General features: G+C 36.9%; 1 protein-coding gene across 1 annotated transcript in view; it reads left to right on the top strand.

The window, feature by feature from the left end:
• plxdc2b (plexin domain containing 2b) overlaps window positions 1-16771 on the top strand; it is a 78967-nt gene that overhangs the window by 27939 nt on the left and 34257 nt on the right. Inside the window, exons 2-4 of the mRNA XM_044104325.1 lie at window positions 7314-7537; window positions 11665-11811; window positions 15213-15282. Of these exons, the coding sequence (XP_043960260.1) occupies window positions 7314-7537; window positions 11665-11811; window positions 15213-15282 (441 nt within the window). The remainder of the gene's footprint in view (window positions 1-7313; window positions 7538-11664; window positions 11812-15212; window positions 15283-16771) is intronic.

Raw genomic sequence — 16771 nt, 5'->3', positions numbered from 1 at the left:
TGGTAAAGGCAGACTGTATAATGATTGACTCCAGAAATTTATACCCTGTGTTTTGAGGTTGGATACTTTGAGTTTGGCAATGTTTCTCTGAGTTTAAATGTGTAGTTGTCAGAATTTGGCTGGATTGAACAAAACCTCCATCAAAACCTCTAAAACTGGTTGGAACACCTTCTTATTTCATCTCCTGACAGGCAGTCCTGACACTTGTCTTAGATGCAATACCTTCATGAGCATCATGGATGTGTTATGTCACTGGGCCCTCTAATGAATTGGTCTCTGCAATTCTAATTTACACCCTCGGACTTCAGAAATTGGCTTTTATTTTTAGTCTCCAGCATTTTTTTTTTATTATTATTATTATTTTTTATCTTGGCCAACATCCCCAGGTGCTTGCTCATTACTTTGTTTATCTCTTAAATACAGTGTTACTAGGAGGATTTTTTCTCAACTTCATTTCTTTAAAAACAGGCATATTAAAGTAAATGGTATGTGGAATGTTGCACAGTTAATTTTTTATAGCATCTACTTAATATTTCCTTAAAGTTATGTTCTTATTTTTGCTTTGTAGGGAGCCCTTAGCCCACTATTTGTAAACAACATACTATGATACTGACACCATGATTTACCCTGGAAATAAGATCCTATAGTTTAAGAAATAACAGATGATGGCTATGTTATGCTATTTTGGACTTGGTGACTTAGTGAAGTTGAAATCAGGGCTTTGACTGGGCCATTCCAGCACCTTGATTCTTTCTGGAAATTTGATGTTTTTGTACTTTCCCATCTCGATCTTGAGCAGCCACACAAATGGCTTCACATTTTTGTGTGAGATGGGTTTGTGTTTGAAACTACTACTTTCGTCTTTCTCTGTCGAAAACATATTTTTTCAGAGATCTTGTGATTCATTCAGATGCACTTTGCATACCCAAGTCATGCTGCCATGTATTCTCCTGGTAACTCTCCTTTCCAACCCATAATTGTTCAGTCATTTTCTAAATGCCCTGTTATGAACTCTGTTTAACATGCAAATTGTGGCCTGCAGAGTGGGAGATGGAGCGCTTAGGGCTTTTTGGTCAGTTTGATCTGGTTTGGGTTAAATTTGCAGAGACATCCACTCCTGGGCTGATAATCTTTCTTTCTGTAGAGTGATGGATTCTAAATTGATGGGAAGCAATTGCGTCTCTATGAACACAGCTAATGCTTTTCTTTCTTTGCATCGTGTGGACGCACACTTGTATTTTGCAGAGCATCAAACAGATAAAACTCCTGACTTGGTAGAATCAATCAGGGGCTTTAATTAACAGCACTGGCTGCTGTAAGTCCTGTGGAAGAAACATGGTTTTCTAGTTAAACGTCTTTGTATAATTAACGACAGTGTGGAATTTAGTGCTTGTGGTTACATTGAAATATTTTTTTTCCAAATTGTTAAATAAAGAACAAAACAAACCCCTAAGTAAGTGAATCTGTTGTTGCTGTAGATGAATATTTTTTACAGGAAAGTCCCCCCCCCTTTCTTCCATTCACCTTCCACATTGTTTAATTCCATGTCTGGACTAATTCCAGGACATTGATTATCTCAATTTTAGATGAATTCGAATGAGTTCTCTTGACTTTGAATTGTTTCAAACCGCCTCTGCTTTGCAGGTGCTGACTCTCTGTCTACCTGAGTTTAACATTTTCTCCACTCAGCTTTTTCTACACTTTTATGCGTCTTTCTAATGACAGGCTGCATTTTAAAGAGGGCATGTGTAAAACGCAAAATAAGACGAGCTCGGAGAGCACGCTTTGCATAATAGTTTCAGATAGGTGTGTGTCTGGGGTTTGAGCTCTCAGTGTGTTCTCAGACGACAGCTATGAATTGTGTGCAATCCATTTTCCGTCAGACTGTATAATATATCTGCAGCTTTAAAGAGCTTTGGGTTGATATATTTAGGGGAACTTATTTTTAAGGTCAAACTTTCTTTATTTTAGCTCAATTTTGCAAACTGAATATCTCAGCTTTTCTGTCTCTGTTAGTTTCAGCCTCTGCTTCTACAACTTGTAGGACTTGTTTAGAAATGTTTGTCACGCTAGCACAAACTTTCAGATGAACCTGATGAACCTGCCTCATAAGACTAAAATCGGATTTGCTGGATTTTGCATGATGAATTGAGTGAAGGAATATGGAGTGGCTGCACGCATGGGCCACTTCTGCTCCAAATAACTTTAATAAATAAGTCATTTAAAATCCTCCTGGAAGCAAAATTAAGCAAAAAAGGTTGTTCGAGATGACTTTTAATAAGTGAAAAGTATCCATGATGTCATATTACTATGTACCTGCACTTGATCAATTGTGATGCATACAGCTGTAAAATTGGAGCTCCACCCATCAAAGTCTAGTGACGGATTTTGTCTGAAAACTTTGCACCGGATGTTTGCTTAACTGACAGCTAGCTTGTTGACTTTTCTATTCTGATAGCTCACAACAAAGTTACACCCAAACAGACCACCTCTTTAATTACAAAAGTCAAACAACAATGAATGCAAAGGACAAGTTCATACTCCAAACACTAAATGTCAGCAAAGAGCTTCCAGTACAATACTTAATATGCATTAAAAGAGATATTTGGATAAATTAGGATTGGAAATGGTCTGAGCAAAATCTGTGGCAGTGATCACAAAGGGCTTTGGATAAGTGTTTAGCACGGTTAGCGTGTTTAGCATAAGCTTACACTTTATACAGTAAGTAGATTTCTGCCCTAAGGGGGAGATTTCCACAAGGGTGCCAACATTGCCCAGTTAATCTGAATGCCATGGTAGATGGTATTGAACTCTTCCGAAGAGTAACTTTGCTGCAGGAGTTTTAGCCTTCCTGTTATCAGCTGAGGTCTCATTCCTCTATACTATCATGTAAGTTGCGCTCTGCTGAAGAGCGAATCCATACATTTGCAGAAAATACAAGCTTCTTTGTAACTTCTGAAAGAGTCTTGCTGCCTCCTCCGGTTGTTTATTTTTGTTTGTATTTCCTTTTAAATCCTGTAAAATACTTTGTATTGCCTTGTAGCTGAAAATGTGCTATATAAATAAAATTACCTTTACCTTTGTGATATTCAATTTTTAAGAAGATTCTTCTTCTTTCAGTAACATCTGCTACTTTTTAGAGTATTAGCATGACCTGATCACTCTTTGTAAGCTAACTGAGAAAAAGATATAGACTGACATTTCTTGCCTCCATTTGATTTTAAAGCTCAAATACCACATAAAAATGAATGGAAAGATAAAAGAAATAGGATGTAGATAATGATGACAGATGTGGAGAAGGCCCTCAGTGAAGCTTTTAGTGAGCTTTAAGTAAGTTGTCACCCAGAGATCAAAACAGAGAAATTTCTAATGTATGAACTTTTTGTTCTGTCCTGTGCAGAAATTAACCACATTAGATGCATCCGGATAAAAGAAAGCAGACTCCATTTCCATGACCGGCCAGTAATGTGTGTCGATCTCCTGTCAGCAACACTGATTGAGGTGAAGATCAAAAAAAAAGAAAGGAAACAAACAGACCTCAATGACAAAGAATGGGTGCGGACTGATGGTTTCTTTTCTTTGGTTTTGCAGCCACCTCCATGTCCTCGAATGGAACCAAATTATAGTTCCTCTGGTATTTTGTGAATCAGAGCTGTTGACAGGCGTGAGTTTGGCCAGCAAGGCTGCACGACAGAGTCAGGCTTTCATAGGCACGGGAGGAAATATGGACTGAAACGCTTCTCTTCTCACACAAAAGTTGAGGAGCGGTCTCATCTGGGAGCAGAAGCCTTATAGTGGTAGAGGTGGATGGGGGTAGGGGATATTTTAGGTGTCCCTTTAAGAATTTTCCCCTATTGCCCTCTTAAATCCATGACAAAAGCAGCCAATTCTCCCCTGGATAATAAGATACTCAGCCATCCCTGCACCACAGAGGAGGTGCTCTCATGAGAAATGCAGGTGCAAGTGATCCTTTAAAGGGTGACTCATTATGGCTATTCAGAGGAAGGTTCTGGGAAAAGAGCAGCCAGTTATTCAAGACCCCTATCTTATGTTATCCAGCTTTCAACTGTATGTTGACAACATGAGGAAGAAAGAATAAAATGGATCTCTCTACGTAGGCGAAATGGTTCATGTAGATGTTTCCTAAATTAGCTTGTATATTAGGGGTGCTGACAGGAAGAGGCCTGTGCTGCTTTGTCTGCATGGATGTGACTAAAGGCCATTACACAGAGTGGGAGTCAAAATATATTGGAGGTATACGGAAAATGAGACGGCAAGAAAATATTTTGTATAAACAAAATTTACTCTGGGGAGAAAACGGGAAAAGAAAAAGTTCCTACTAATGTGTGGAAAACTTGCAATTATTAGCATTCTAATGAAGGTACAACTTCAATATTAATGTTTGACTCTGAGCACATTTGCACTGAGAATTGTATAATGAAATAAAGCACAAATGTGGTTTGTTTTGTGCAGCAAAGCACAAATGTTGGTTTTGATGACAACATTGCTCAACACTATTACAGGTGTCACACAGACTACACCATAAAATAACAAAACATTGTAAGAATAACCTAAAATAGCATCACTGAGATCCCTATTCCTTGATGTCATTAAATAGAAGATATCTCACAATTTATACTTGTTATAGGCCTAAACTTAACTGAATATTCACATATTAATGCGTAATTGTTTTTGTATCTCTAAGGAGAGGTTTTATTGCTGAGTAAACAAAAATGACCCATTCATTGAGCAAAGGATCTAAAAATGTGTATGTGGAAAACTTTTTAAGCACGCTATACAAATTACCGTCAGGGAGAAGTTATTCATGGAGGTTTATTTTTACTGGTCTCTCATTAGACTTTAAACAGAAGAACATTATAATGGGAACCATTAATGTTTTCTAAACTGATTGTTTAAATCCTTGGTTTTACTACTTCTGTTGATGCAGAGATGTTTTATATTCACCCGAGCCCACACAAAAATGGATTTTTATATTTTTCTCACCAGCTGATGGTTTAGCTCTTCTGTTCTTGAGCCAACTGTAGCAATTCTTGTTTTTACACTTAATCATTTCATGACATTAAACGGTAACGCCATGGTAAATGAACTAATCTCATAATACATTTCTAGGCATACACACCACTCAACGCACTTTATCACTAATAATATCATTGAAACTTTTGCTCTTTCAAACGTTAAAACGTTCCCGCATAACACTGATTTTGTTTTGGGCTAAGCTGGAGTTGAACACCTAATCATTGGCAGACAGCTAATCAAGTTTAGGATCACAGGGCAGCTGATTATATGCCAACGACCATTCAAGAAATATTATTTAAAGTATTTTAAATACCTGTATACTCGTCTTTATTTCAGAAAAGCTGCTAATTAACCCAATAAGCTACTAAATCTTCTATCACCTTTTGCTACACAGTTGTTCTTCAGCATTTTTTCATGTATGTTTGTATACTAAAATTTGAAGTGAGAATATATTTTAGAAAGAAGGTAAAATTATTTAAATATACAGTATTTACTAGTGGGAATGGAAGTCTATAAATTTTTGATAAATCGCTGTAATTTTGTAGTCACCGGAGTTATTAAATTCAGTGTGCAAGTCCATTTCTGCACGAAGAGTAGCAGCTTGATTTCAGAGCCTTATAATTATTCTCTAAAATCTTCGTATGCATGTTGTGACACACAGTACTCCCAGCCATGTTTCATACTCAGGATTCTGCCCTGGTAAATTCCTACAGATCAACACCCTCTTCCACAAGCAAATTTATCTTCCTGCTTTTTTGCTTTGCCAGTGAGTCTGTCAGCCTCCACTTTGGGTGAATTAGCATCTTAAGCCTCTCCACTTACTCCCACTCCTCCCCCTTTTGGAGAACCACTGATCCGGGGGGCCCAACAGAAGGAGGAGGACAGCTCTGAGATCTGACCGTGAGCGTGAGAGAAAAGAGACAAGGGGAAGGAGTAGAAAATATGCTCTGCTGGTTAAACCCTGTGACCTCTGTCTCGTAAAATAGAGCATAGATCAGTGACGGCTGAGAAATCAGCGTTTCTCTCTGTCCTCAAGCCAAAGCTATTTGCATAAAGTACCAACAGCATGCCAGCACTTTGTAAACGAATCTTTAAATGAGTGCTATGAAAATGAAGTTTATTACTAATTGTATCAAACCACTTAATCCTATTAGGGTCATGTGAGGCACAATCCTGTCTAGGCATCCAGAGTATTTGAAAATTAAGGGAAACGAACTGGAATTATTTCTGGAATTGGTTACATGTAGATTGTTTTAGTTGCTCACCTGACTTATAAAACAAAACTGAAAAGTAATTTAACTTTCTATAATTTATTTATTGTTTTTGATTTTTTTTTTTTTTTTTTACATCAAGTTTTTGCTTGGACAACCCATATGTTCCCATGTAGTGTCATATGACAAGTTGTTTTACAACAGAGTAAAATTAAATATCCCCACTATTGCACAGACCGAGATCTAATGGAGAAAGACTTTGAAATATTTCAAAAGAGGTGATTTGTTTTTATTATATTTCATACCCGGTAATTACTTTTAAGAAAACCAAGAAAATGGTTATTTATTCACAAATGACAGCAATAATGATACGAGATAAAATATCTTTACAGAAACACTTGAGTTCAACGTTTTTGGTGAGGTCTCAACATGACTAAAATTAATAATAATTGAGCATTTAGGATCTAATCATCTTGCAGATGGTACTTTTTTTTTAAACTGAAGAGAATAAAAATGAAGACAAAGTGTTGAATGGCAACACTGACGAAGCTGTAATACCTACAATGGTAATAGATGAGAGAAAAGTATCACAAATATAAGACCAAGAATGAACTAAATTCTCTAACTTTAAGTTTAAGAGCAACTTTGCAAGACAGAATTAGCAGAAATTCAAATTCTGTTGTTTTAAAAAGAAAACAAATGATGTCACTATTTGGTTTTGCATTTTTTTATTATTAATAATCTTAAAGTCTAGGTTTTTCTTAGTCCTTTTCTTGTCCTGCTAAGAATTTTGTTGTTTCATTCATAATCATCGACAGCATGGTTGTCACTGCTGTATACTCCTCATGTGTGTGCGTCTATATATATATATATATATATATATATATATATATATATATATATATATATATATAATATTTTAACTCCAGAGATAATGTCTGCCGTAGTGCATTGTTGGGATTATAGTGTATTTGTAGTGACAGTTTAAATTTATCAAACACAATTCACTACCTTAAAGTGGTTTATGAAAGGTGATGTTTTATGTTTTCTTGCATGTTTCCTTAGGGGTCTGTTATTCGTATGTCTTGGAAGGAGATGGAGATGAGGGCACAGCGGTGGACGTAAGGCTGTACAGTCACCGGTGGAGGAGGTGGCTTCCCCCAAAACCTCGTAACATGGACAGCAACAGAGCTAGCCAGGAGCAGGAACAGGAGCCAGAGCCGGAGGAGCTCGAAGGGTTCCCTGGCCTGCTGTCCGCAGAGGACACAGACAACAGCTCCCAGATTGAGGTAAGTCTGGGAAAAATGAACACCGTCCCTTGGTGTTAAGAGCAGTGAGTAAAAGAAATCTTTTGCTCACTTAAATCTGAGTATCCATTCATAAAACATAACTTCAGTGTGCATCGGGTTCAATTAGTTGGTGAATTGTCTGCATCACTTTTAGCAGCTAGGCCTGGTCACTTTGTTGCAGTCAAAAAAAATATTTGGTCTTGCTAATTTTGTTTTAAGAGGCGGTCACCATTGCTCTCAGGAACGCTTAATCTAAATTTGGTTCCCATTTAAATGGTGCTTAAAATTATTGTTTGGTCACATTCACTGATCAAACTTCTTAAATAGCTAAGTAATAAAAAAATATATGAGAAGGAGGCTTAAAGGTTTAATGTTTCAGATAAAATGAAGCTCAGTCTTGAGGTGTTCATGTGTGGGAGTGGAGCTCCTTAAATCTGACCTCAGATGAATGGAGCAGGAAATTAACCCGGATTCCTATGAGAACACATTGGTCAACCTGCAGGAGATTAATAGCCATGCTTGACCTGCGTTAGAGTCTGGGGGAATGAAAGGCATCAGCCTGTCCCTTGTTGTGGCGTCTTGTCTGGTTCTCTGCACAGAGGAGTTCAGCCATAATGACTGCGGCTGCCCGGGCTCAGACAGCTCGTTAAGTTTTCCTGCAGCTTCTAATCATCTCAGGTTCACAGGCTCATGTCTCCCAGCGAAGATGGAGGAAGCTTTGATCGCCAGCTGTAAACATTCACACGCACACACTTGTGTACACGGACCATTTTAAGCTTAACACACTAAAAATGAAATATTCTGGTGAGCAGGGGTAAATGACTTCAGAAATATAAAATATTTTACTTTATGTCAAATGTAAATGCTATACATTTATTGGTGTTGCTACCACACTTTTGAGATTTGTACTTGACCCTGTACTTTACCTGCTTTGCTGGTTTGTTTGTAATTTATTACTTATCCCATCTAGCTCTTCTTGCAGAGGGGGTTGTTGAGAATTTATCTTTTATACACTTCTGTAAAATTAAACCTATACATATTTTATTAGCAGTATTCCAAGTCTTAAGCCTTTCTGAACGGCATATGAACATTGACAACATACACGTTACTGCTGAAGGAGCTTTTATATTGTTATTGAAAACTAATATTATCAAGATCCTAAACACCACCAATATTGACAGGAAATGAACCCAATCATCGTAGTTGTCTTCTTAAATAGTTACCAAATAAAATTTTCAACACCATATTTTACAGATCAAGTCACTTTTTTTCCCATAAATTTGCCTTTGCTTGTCCTATGACTTCTCTTTGTTTCAACTCTTATTTTAATTTTTTTTTCCTGCCATTTTACATATTTAGAATTAAGAAAAATATTTGTTTTTCATTTCAATAAATGAAGCCTACTTCATTTAAATCTCATCTGTCTTTGCTTTCACCTTAATCTGTTTCAGTTTACTGGTTCACATCTTTCGTTACGAACAATGCCTCATTTTGTTTCACCTCAACTTGAAAGTTTGAATGAGGCTTTAATTGTAGACAGTCTGACACCCTGAATGGGTTTTACTTTTTGGAGGAGCTCTCCGGATCATTAATCCAGATTAAAGAGCTCCTTTGCTGACTTGGTCTTTAGGTTGCCGTGAGGAATTGTGTAAAAAAACTGTGGGAACAAGTCAATATGGCCACTGACCATAAGCCAGGTCTTATTTATTTAGAGCAGTGATGTTTTTCATGTCATCACTAATTGATTTTTTTAAACTATTGTGGTAGTTTTTTGTTTTCTTTCTTTTTCTAGAAGAAAAAGAAAAAAGGGTTAGGGTTAGGGTAACCCAAAAATCGCAAACAATAAGAATAAGTGTGACATATTTTTTAGCTGCAAAATAGTGTTTTACATGTGTAAAATGTACTTCCACTTGTCTGATTGGGCTGCAAAATCACCTAAAGATCCTGAATATCAAGCAGACATGAACATGAAATGACCTTAAGCCAGTTCTATATTTCTTAGTGTAGTAAATCTTTCCCAGTAGACGCACACTCGGCACAGTGTTGCACACTCAATTCAGACGTCCAGGAGCAGCTTGGAAGATTTATTGCAAAATGACAACTTACAGTGTAGAAAACAGATGAAAAATTACAGAATGCAGCTAAAAGAATCTCGGAGTCAGTCATTGATTGAAGCTGTCACTATTTCAAGTCTTATCTCCTCCAGGAATAAAACAAACACACAGGAAACATGTGTCAGGCTCTGTGATGACAGATTACACAGACAACAGCCTTCTTCAAACCCGTACTACAGCGCTTGGAGGAAACCAAGAGAGACAAATAAATTCTCAGAAAATTGATAGAAGTTGATTTGCATATTTACTGTCTTGTCCATGTTTATACATTTATCCTGAAACTGAGCTACAGCTACTCTTGGTAATTAAGGTTTGTCAATGAAAGTCTGTTCTGCTGATTGGTCTGCTTGTTTCGAATCAGTGCGATAAGGTTGAGGTTTGTGCTTGTGTTTCTAAGTAGTGAAAATGGTTGGACAAGTGACTGTTTAATCGTTGCTGGCTACATATTCAAAATCTGTTTGCTTACTGATACCCAGTGGATGGCATAGACGGGTAAAAAAAAAAATGTGAAAACTGATTTTTATACCGTCTCATGCAGCTGCTGCAGGTTGGAAATGCTCTTCAAGTGAACCTGAATCTGTTCAAAAATTCACCCTCTGCTTTCACTTGAGATCATGAGCTTATGAATGTGGTGTGTAACCCATTTTGTTCAGTCATCAGGAGAACACCTAAATTATACATTAATGTGTTGGAGTCGGATCATGCTGCTTTTTGAACTAGGGGAACAGTGAACATGATTTTATTTATTAAATTGAATCCTCTTGGCAGATTCGGGGTAACATTTTAAGCGTCCCACTTTCTTATGAGACATTTAATTTGCAGTTGGTGTGAAATTAGTTGCAAAAATGTTTTCAGAAGTTAATGTTGATCAGTGTTCACCTGTAATAAGATATGTTGGTGTTTTGACACGTCAGGAAATAATAATATTATCATCTCTATTAAAATGCAAGGAAATAAACGTGAATTATGCAACAACAAAACTGCTTTTGCAAATGCAGTAATGCCTCTAAACACTGTCTGCATAATTTTCTTTATTTACAAAAGTGCGTGGTCAGCGATAGTCTAGAGGTTTTCTAGCTACAGACTGATTAATTTTAGGCGGCCTTTAGATTTAAGAAGCCCTTTAAACTCTCTTCACCCCAAGTATAATCTTAAAGCATAAGACTTCATTCAAGGTCTCTTTGCTATTGGAAAGCCATCCAGAAGTGGAAATATGTTGGCATAATATTCACTTCTCAGAATAATTCAATATTGATGTAATGGGTACCTAAGGTAAAAGCCACAAAGACAAATGAATGGAAGTCTTCAGTGAATTTTCTTTTTCTTTCCGTCAAAGTTAGTACAGTTTTAACGTTTGTGAAGGTCAAATAAACTCCTGTGGTGTTCTGATAGGATAATTTTAGGATGTAGTGATTACGAACACCTCCAAAAAGATCTTTTTAGACATTTTTAACCATTTTCTCCAAGTCATGGTATTGTGAATCTGATTTTATAACGTCTGCAGTTAGGGCTGCTCTGTATCGCCTGAACCAGAACCATATTTGCAGAAGAAGCATTCAGTTTCTGTGTGCCACTAATCTGCAAAACAGCTAAAACACAAAGTCCCTAAAATCAAGGCTAAAAACCCACTGAAGAGCTACATTTAGTTAATAGTAACTGGAAAATAGATTGATTCTGGTTTGTAAAACAATTTTTTATTACTCCTCTTTTGGTGCGACTGGAACATAATGTGTCTGTGCCGTGTAATTTTGTTCAATTTTGTCACGTAAAGCACTTTGAACTGCCTTGATGAAGAAATGTGCTTTAAAAATAAAAAATAAAATAACAGTTTGTTCCTTCATAATTCTGCACTACTTTTTGTTAGTCTCTTATAAAGTCCTATTAAAATACATTCAGGTTTATTGTTGTAAAATGTGTGAACTTTAGCAAAACACTACATTTTCCTTTCTTACTCTTGCATAAACTAAAAGCTCAAACTGCTTGATCTATCCTTTTTTTTCTTCTTTTTTTTAGGAGGACATGGATCACAACTACTACACATCAAAAACATACGGTCCATCAGATCCTATGAGCAAAGACTTGTGGGTAAATATTGACCAGATGGAGAAGGACAAAGTGAAGATCCATGGGATTCTGTCTAACACACACAGACAGGCAGCGGTAAGTCAACAACAGCAGATCTGGAGATTTGGTGGATGCTAAATGTTGGAGTGAAGGACTTAGTCATTGTCTTGGTAAAATTCTTGTATAATTTTTTTTTTTTTTTTTTCCAAAATATTTTGAATTAACATAGAAGTTCAGCCTCAGTTTAGCTGATTTGGACTAAAGCTACTTCAGGCCCTGATCTATGTGACATCTATGGTAATAAATAAAACCTAGTGAACATTTTCCTTTCTTACAAATGTCTTCATATTCCCTAACCTTTTTCCACATTGTAGCAGACTACAACTGCAAAATAATAAATGTTTTGTTGGGATTTCATGCGGTAAACCTGCATAAAGCAGTACAAAATCTGTGCCATATTTCACCTACTTCATTTTTATGCACTACTTTGTGTTGGTCTATCACATAAAACCCTCATATAATAAACTGATATTTGTAGTTGTAAAAAGGTAAGGTGTGGAAAGATCAAAGGCATGTGAAGTCTTTTAAATGGCCTGTAAATTGAGAGCCTTTGACTTAGTATGCTGCAAGGGCGGTTTACCTTTAAAGCTTGGCAACTGACAGTTTATATCAATTCAAGTCTAAAATATTTTAATGGAAAATTTTAATGGGTTTAAATGCCATGGAGGTCCCTTGGGTTAAAAATCTATACTTTAATGGAAACCCATCCAAGGTGGTACACTGCTATAAGTTATAAGGCAGTAGGCTCAAGTTCAAAAGTTTGGCATTAACATCAAAATAAATAAACTTAAAAAATCCCCTCAAAGTCACATATTATAAAGTAGAAATAAAAGTTGCAGTTGCACTTTTCATTTACAGTAGAGCTTTAAAATTCTTCCACTGAGACCAAAGCATCAAGTTTCACTGTACTCTCGATATTATTTTCACTACAGGGCAAAATAAGAGCACACAGGTCCAACAAAGTCAAAAATAAATCTGGGTACTCCAGAGAGAAACTCGGAGGTCCACAAATTCTAGCATGTCATTTATTTAAGGTTTAGAAGTACTCAAACAAAACGCAGTTTTTTAGCCTAATTCAATGAGTCTTTCTGCTTTGGGCTGAATCCATCAATACAGTTCAAGTTCAGGCTAAACTTAGTTTACCAGATACACATGGCTTAGACATAACTTTTTCCGAGTTTTATTATAAATGCATTGATTTCATTTATTCTTAAAAATGAAAGTAGAGATATTAATTATTATTTTCTTATGAATTACTTTCTTATGGACAGTTTTACAGCCTTACAAGGAAGATTATTATATATTTTCTAAATTGATGCACCACTATTCTGCAAGTTTCAGCTGCCTATTCAGCTGCTTTCTGTTCTTTTTTTTTTTTTTTTTTTACACTTTTTTTTTCCCCAGATTGCTTGATTGGATACCAATATTGTCGACTACAAGCCTGAACACAGTTTAAAATACAGAGCTGCGAAAATGTAGATTATGCATATAATGTAATCTCATCACTTCTGCCTAATGGTTGACTTGGTGCTGTTGATGCATTGCACCACCAGACACTAAACAAATATAACTTATTTCTTAACAAGTGTCACATAGTGTTCACATAGGTTTACACCAGTTGAGTTTTGTTTTTTACCAAGCTCTTCTTTCTTTGAGAAGAATTTCATTGTGTCAACGTCTTAGGATTCAGTGTAATAAATATAACTCTACAACACAAAGGAAACAGTTGTTTTATTTACTCAAAGGGCCCACAATTGTCATCTTTCTGTCATAATATATTAAAGATAAGATGAGTTAAGGATTAAAAATCCAAGGTTTCTGCATGCAGTTTAAAGTCTTTTCTGCAGTTATGTTTAAAGCCCCCACTCCTTCCAGGTCGGTGCTGGCAGGTGACCCATGTGAGCTGCATACTGATGCAGTCATAAGGCAGCAGTCATAAGGCAGCAGCCACCGACCAGAGAAGCAGAACTCTGGCAGAGAGAAAGGAAGTAACCTGATAGAGCAATAGTTGCTGAGGAGTAAGAATAGAGTCCCACATTGTGCATTCTGCTCCTCTGCCTTAAATGTTTTTTGTTTTTGTTTTTTTGGGGGGTTTTTTGCCAAAAAAAGAGATGAGGTGTTCCTGCTGAAAGAAGATATTTAAATGATTTTGGATTATTCTCTAAATTGGACTTAGTCTGACAAATCAGTAAAAGAATGTATTGAATCAACAGACTGTCAAATAGGGCACTTTTAGCTGATTCACTGAGAACGGAAAACCATCTGTGCTGGAATTATCTGTGGTCTCGTGACAGAGGGCAAACATTTTAAACAAATAGTTCATTGTGATGGGCAGTTAAAGTCTTGAGAAGCTGCTTGAAGCTCAGCAGAACATGTTCCTTTCCAGACCCGCTGGGTGCTGGCGCGCCGGCCCAGATAGAGAAAAAAAATTGGCTGATAAGGTCAGAAAACAAAACACAGCAACAGAGGTCAGCTCCATCAGAGCTTTGCAGAGAAGTTAAGCTGTGGAATTGGCTGCACAGCTTGTGAGATTCAGGGCGGTTTACCACAAGATTACTAATGCAGGGCTATGTATTCCAGTATTTATTGCAGCTGCCAATCTCCGTTCTCTCTTCTGGCAGTAATTGTGCCATATTCAGTGTACAGATGAAATGATGCATCCATAAACCATGGTATGCGAGTCCAATCCTGCCAAGAGTAGAGACAAAGTGGTGAATGACACAAATGTGTGCACTTAAGCAAAACAGAATGTGCTGCCTTTCTAATTTCTGATGATAATTCAAGACTTTTGATAAAAATATACTTTTTCACTATATTGTAATGTTTATATTACAAAAGTTGAAGAACTTTATCAAAAGTGAGGTTATTTTAATGACAAAAAGCTCAAAACAGGAATATACATACTATATTCCTATATTACATGCATTAATATACTCTCACTAATTTATTATTATTGAGTTGTTTGTAGTGAAGCCAGACTGTTCTGTTTCAGAAAGAATTACTCTAATTTTAATTTCACACTGCATACTTACTTTAGTTGTGTTTCAGGATTTATGTAAAAATAAAAAAACTTAAAATAAGTTTAATGAAGCTTGCAGAAACGGATTTTGAAAGAAGAAAACGTTTTTCTCCTCGAGTTCTGAAGGCCGTTACAATCTGCTTTTTAATAAATACCCTGTTGTTTATTCCTTTAGGAACAAGAAAATCACATTTTATTACCAAGATTTGTCTTTTTTCTCTACTCGTGTTTGGTAAAGATAATCATTTATATTCTTCGTCTTTGCAGTTACAAACAAGAATTCTCTATATTTATTGTTCCCAGTTCCCCTCTGATCTTTATCCTCTGCTGGTTTTTAAGATAAAAGGAGTCTCTTCTTGGATTTTCTGTTCCCTTCATCTTCCTGACACGAGCCATCTGTCTGTTTTTCCACTCACAGAGAGTTAATCTGTCCTTCGATTTCCCGTTTTATGGACATCTCCTGCGTGAAATCACTGTAGCAACTGGTGGTAAGTTGGAATATGCTCTGTAAATAGTATTTATGTCTGTAATTGTTGGACCAACTGCATACGCTTGGCAAAGTTGAATGTACTGTTATTTTTTATTGCTGTGGGATTTAGGAGAGAGCTGGGGCGCTTACAAAATTTATATGGAGATAAGAAGCAGATTTTTGCTATGCTACCTACCTGATTGACTGCTCTGTGAAGTGTGGAACCTAATATTTACATACACTCCAAAGAAAACGCATTAACTTTTCTCTCACTTAAAATCTTATCCCATGTTTCTTTTTTTTAAAACTAAAACTGAAGTATTTGGCATATTTGGTGGAAAAAGTGGGAATCCTGTAAACTTGAGAAAACGCCCCAACTATGGAGGTCTCTGCATTATGTTGTGGAGGCGTTTTGCTGCGAGATTAACTGGTGCACTTATAGTTCATTACAGTTCATTCATGATTAAATCAAGAAATAAGAACATTGTGCTGAAATATTGAAGTTGCTTCACAAAGACATCAGCCAAGAAGTTAAATCTTGGACATATGATGGTTTCCAAAAGGGGAGTCTACCAAATACAAACTGCATGTCGGTAAACTTCAGTTAAAAAATAAATATAATTGTCTCCCTCTCCTTAGCAAATAGAAATATTTTACTAAAGGGGAAAAACTTTAGTTTTGGATTCAGTGCTAGACATTGAGAAAAAACATATACGTTGTATGCAAATATCTGATTTCAGTTATATATGTATCCCAAAATTACATATATAACTGATTTAGAGATGTCAGGGTTAAAGTGTCTCGTTTGGCACAAATCACACAACGGAACCACAAACAGCTGTTATCCAGCCAAGCGGTCGGCATGATGGGAGACTGTTTAAATTTCTCACCTCCATGTAATCGTCTCCTAGACTGAAAACAAACCGCTCCCGACAGTCAGTACCAGCCTCTCGCTACACCAGACTTAGCGTGAGGAGAAACCCGACCCGTGGTTTTTGGGCTGGAAACAGAAATCGCTCTGCCAAGTCGCACCCTGATAGACTCGGATACGTAGGTGGGGGTATCAGACGAGGAAAGTGACACGGCGGTTGTGTTCACTGCTGTGTGCAATGTAATTTTCCACTTGATTCTTGACAGCAAGACCACAAATACCCCAGACAGCTATTATCACATCAAAGAACAAAGCCCTGCTTTTACCCAACTACTCCAGAGATGCAGGACTGCCTTTCGCTGCCTCTGAAATAATGTAAAATTGATTTGTTGGGGTTATCGTTATCATCATCACAGTCTTGATTGTATCTCCGAAAACTGCTTTTAGAGAAGCTCTGTGAGGATGGGCATGGACGTACTAGCAAGGAGGAGATAACAAGAATTTGCATTCCTCTAGACTGGGATGGAGAGGCGTCACCAAGCAGTTGTAGCAAGAGGAGGAGGAGGAGGCGGCAGCTATCTTCCTCTTACAGGCCTCAGGGGTTTTGTCTCTGAGACGGCCTTCTTTCATATCCCTT

The sequence above is a fragment of the Gambusia affinis genome, linkage group LG21 (genome assembly GCF_019740435.1).
Source record: "Gambusia affinis linkage group LG21, SWU_Gaff_1.0, whole genome shotgun sequence".
Classification (NCBI taxonomy): Eukaryota; Metazoa; Chordata; class Actinopteri; order Cyprinodontiformes; family Poeciliidae; genus Gambusia; species Gambusia affinis.
Note: the sequence above shows the minus strand (reverse complement) of the source record. Positions and strands in the feature narration are given on the sequence as shown.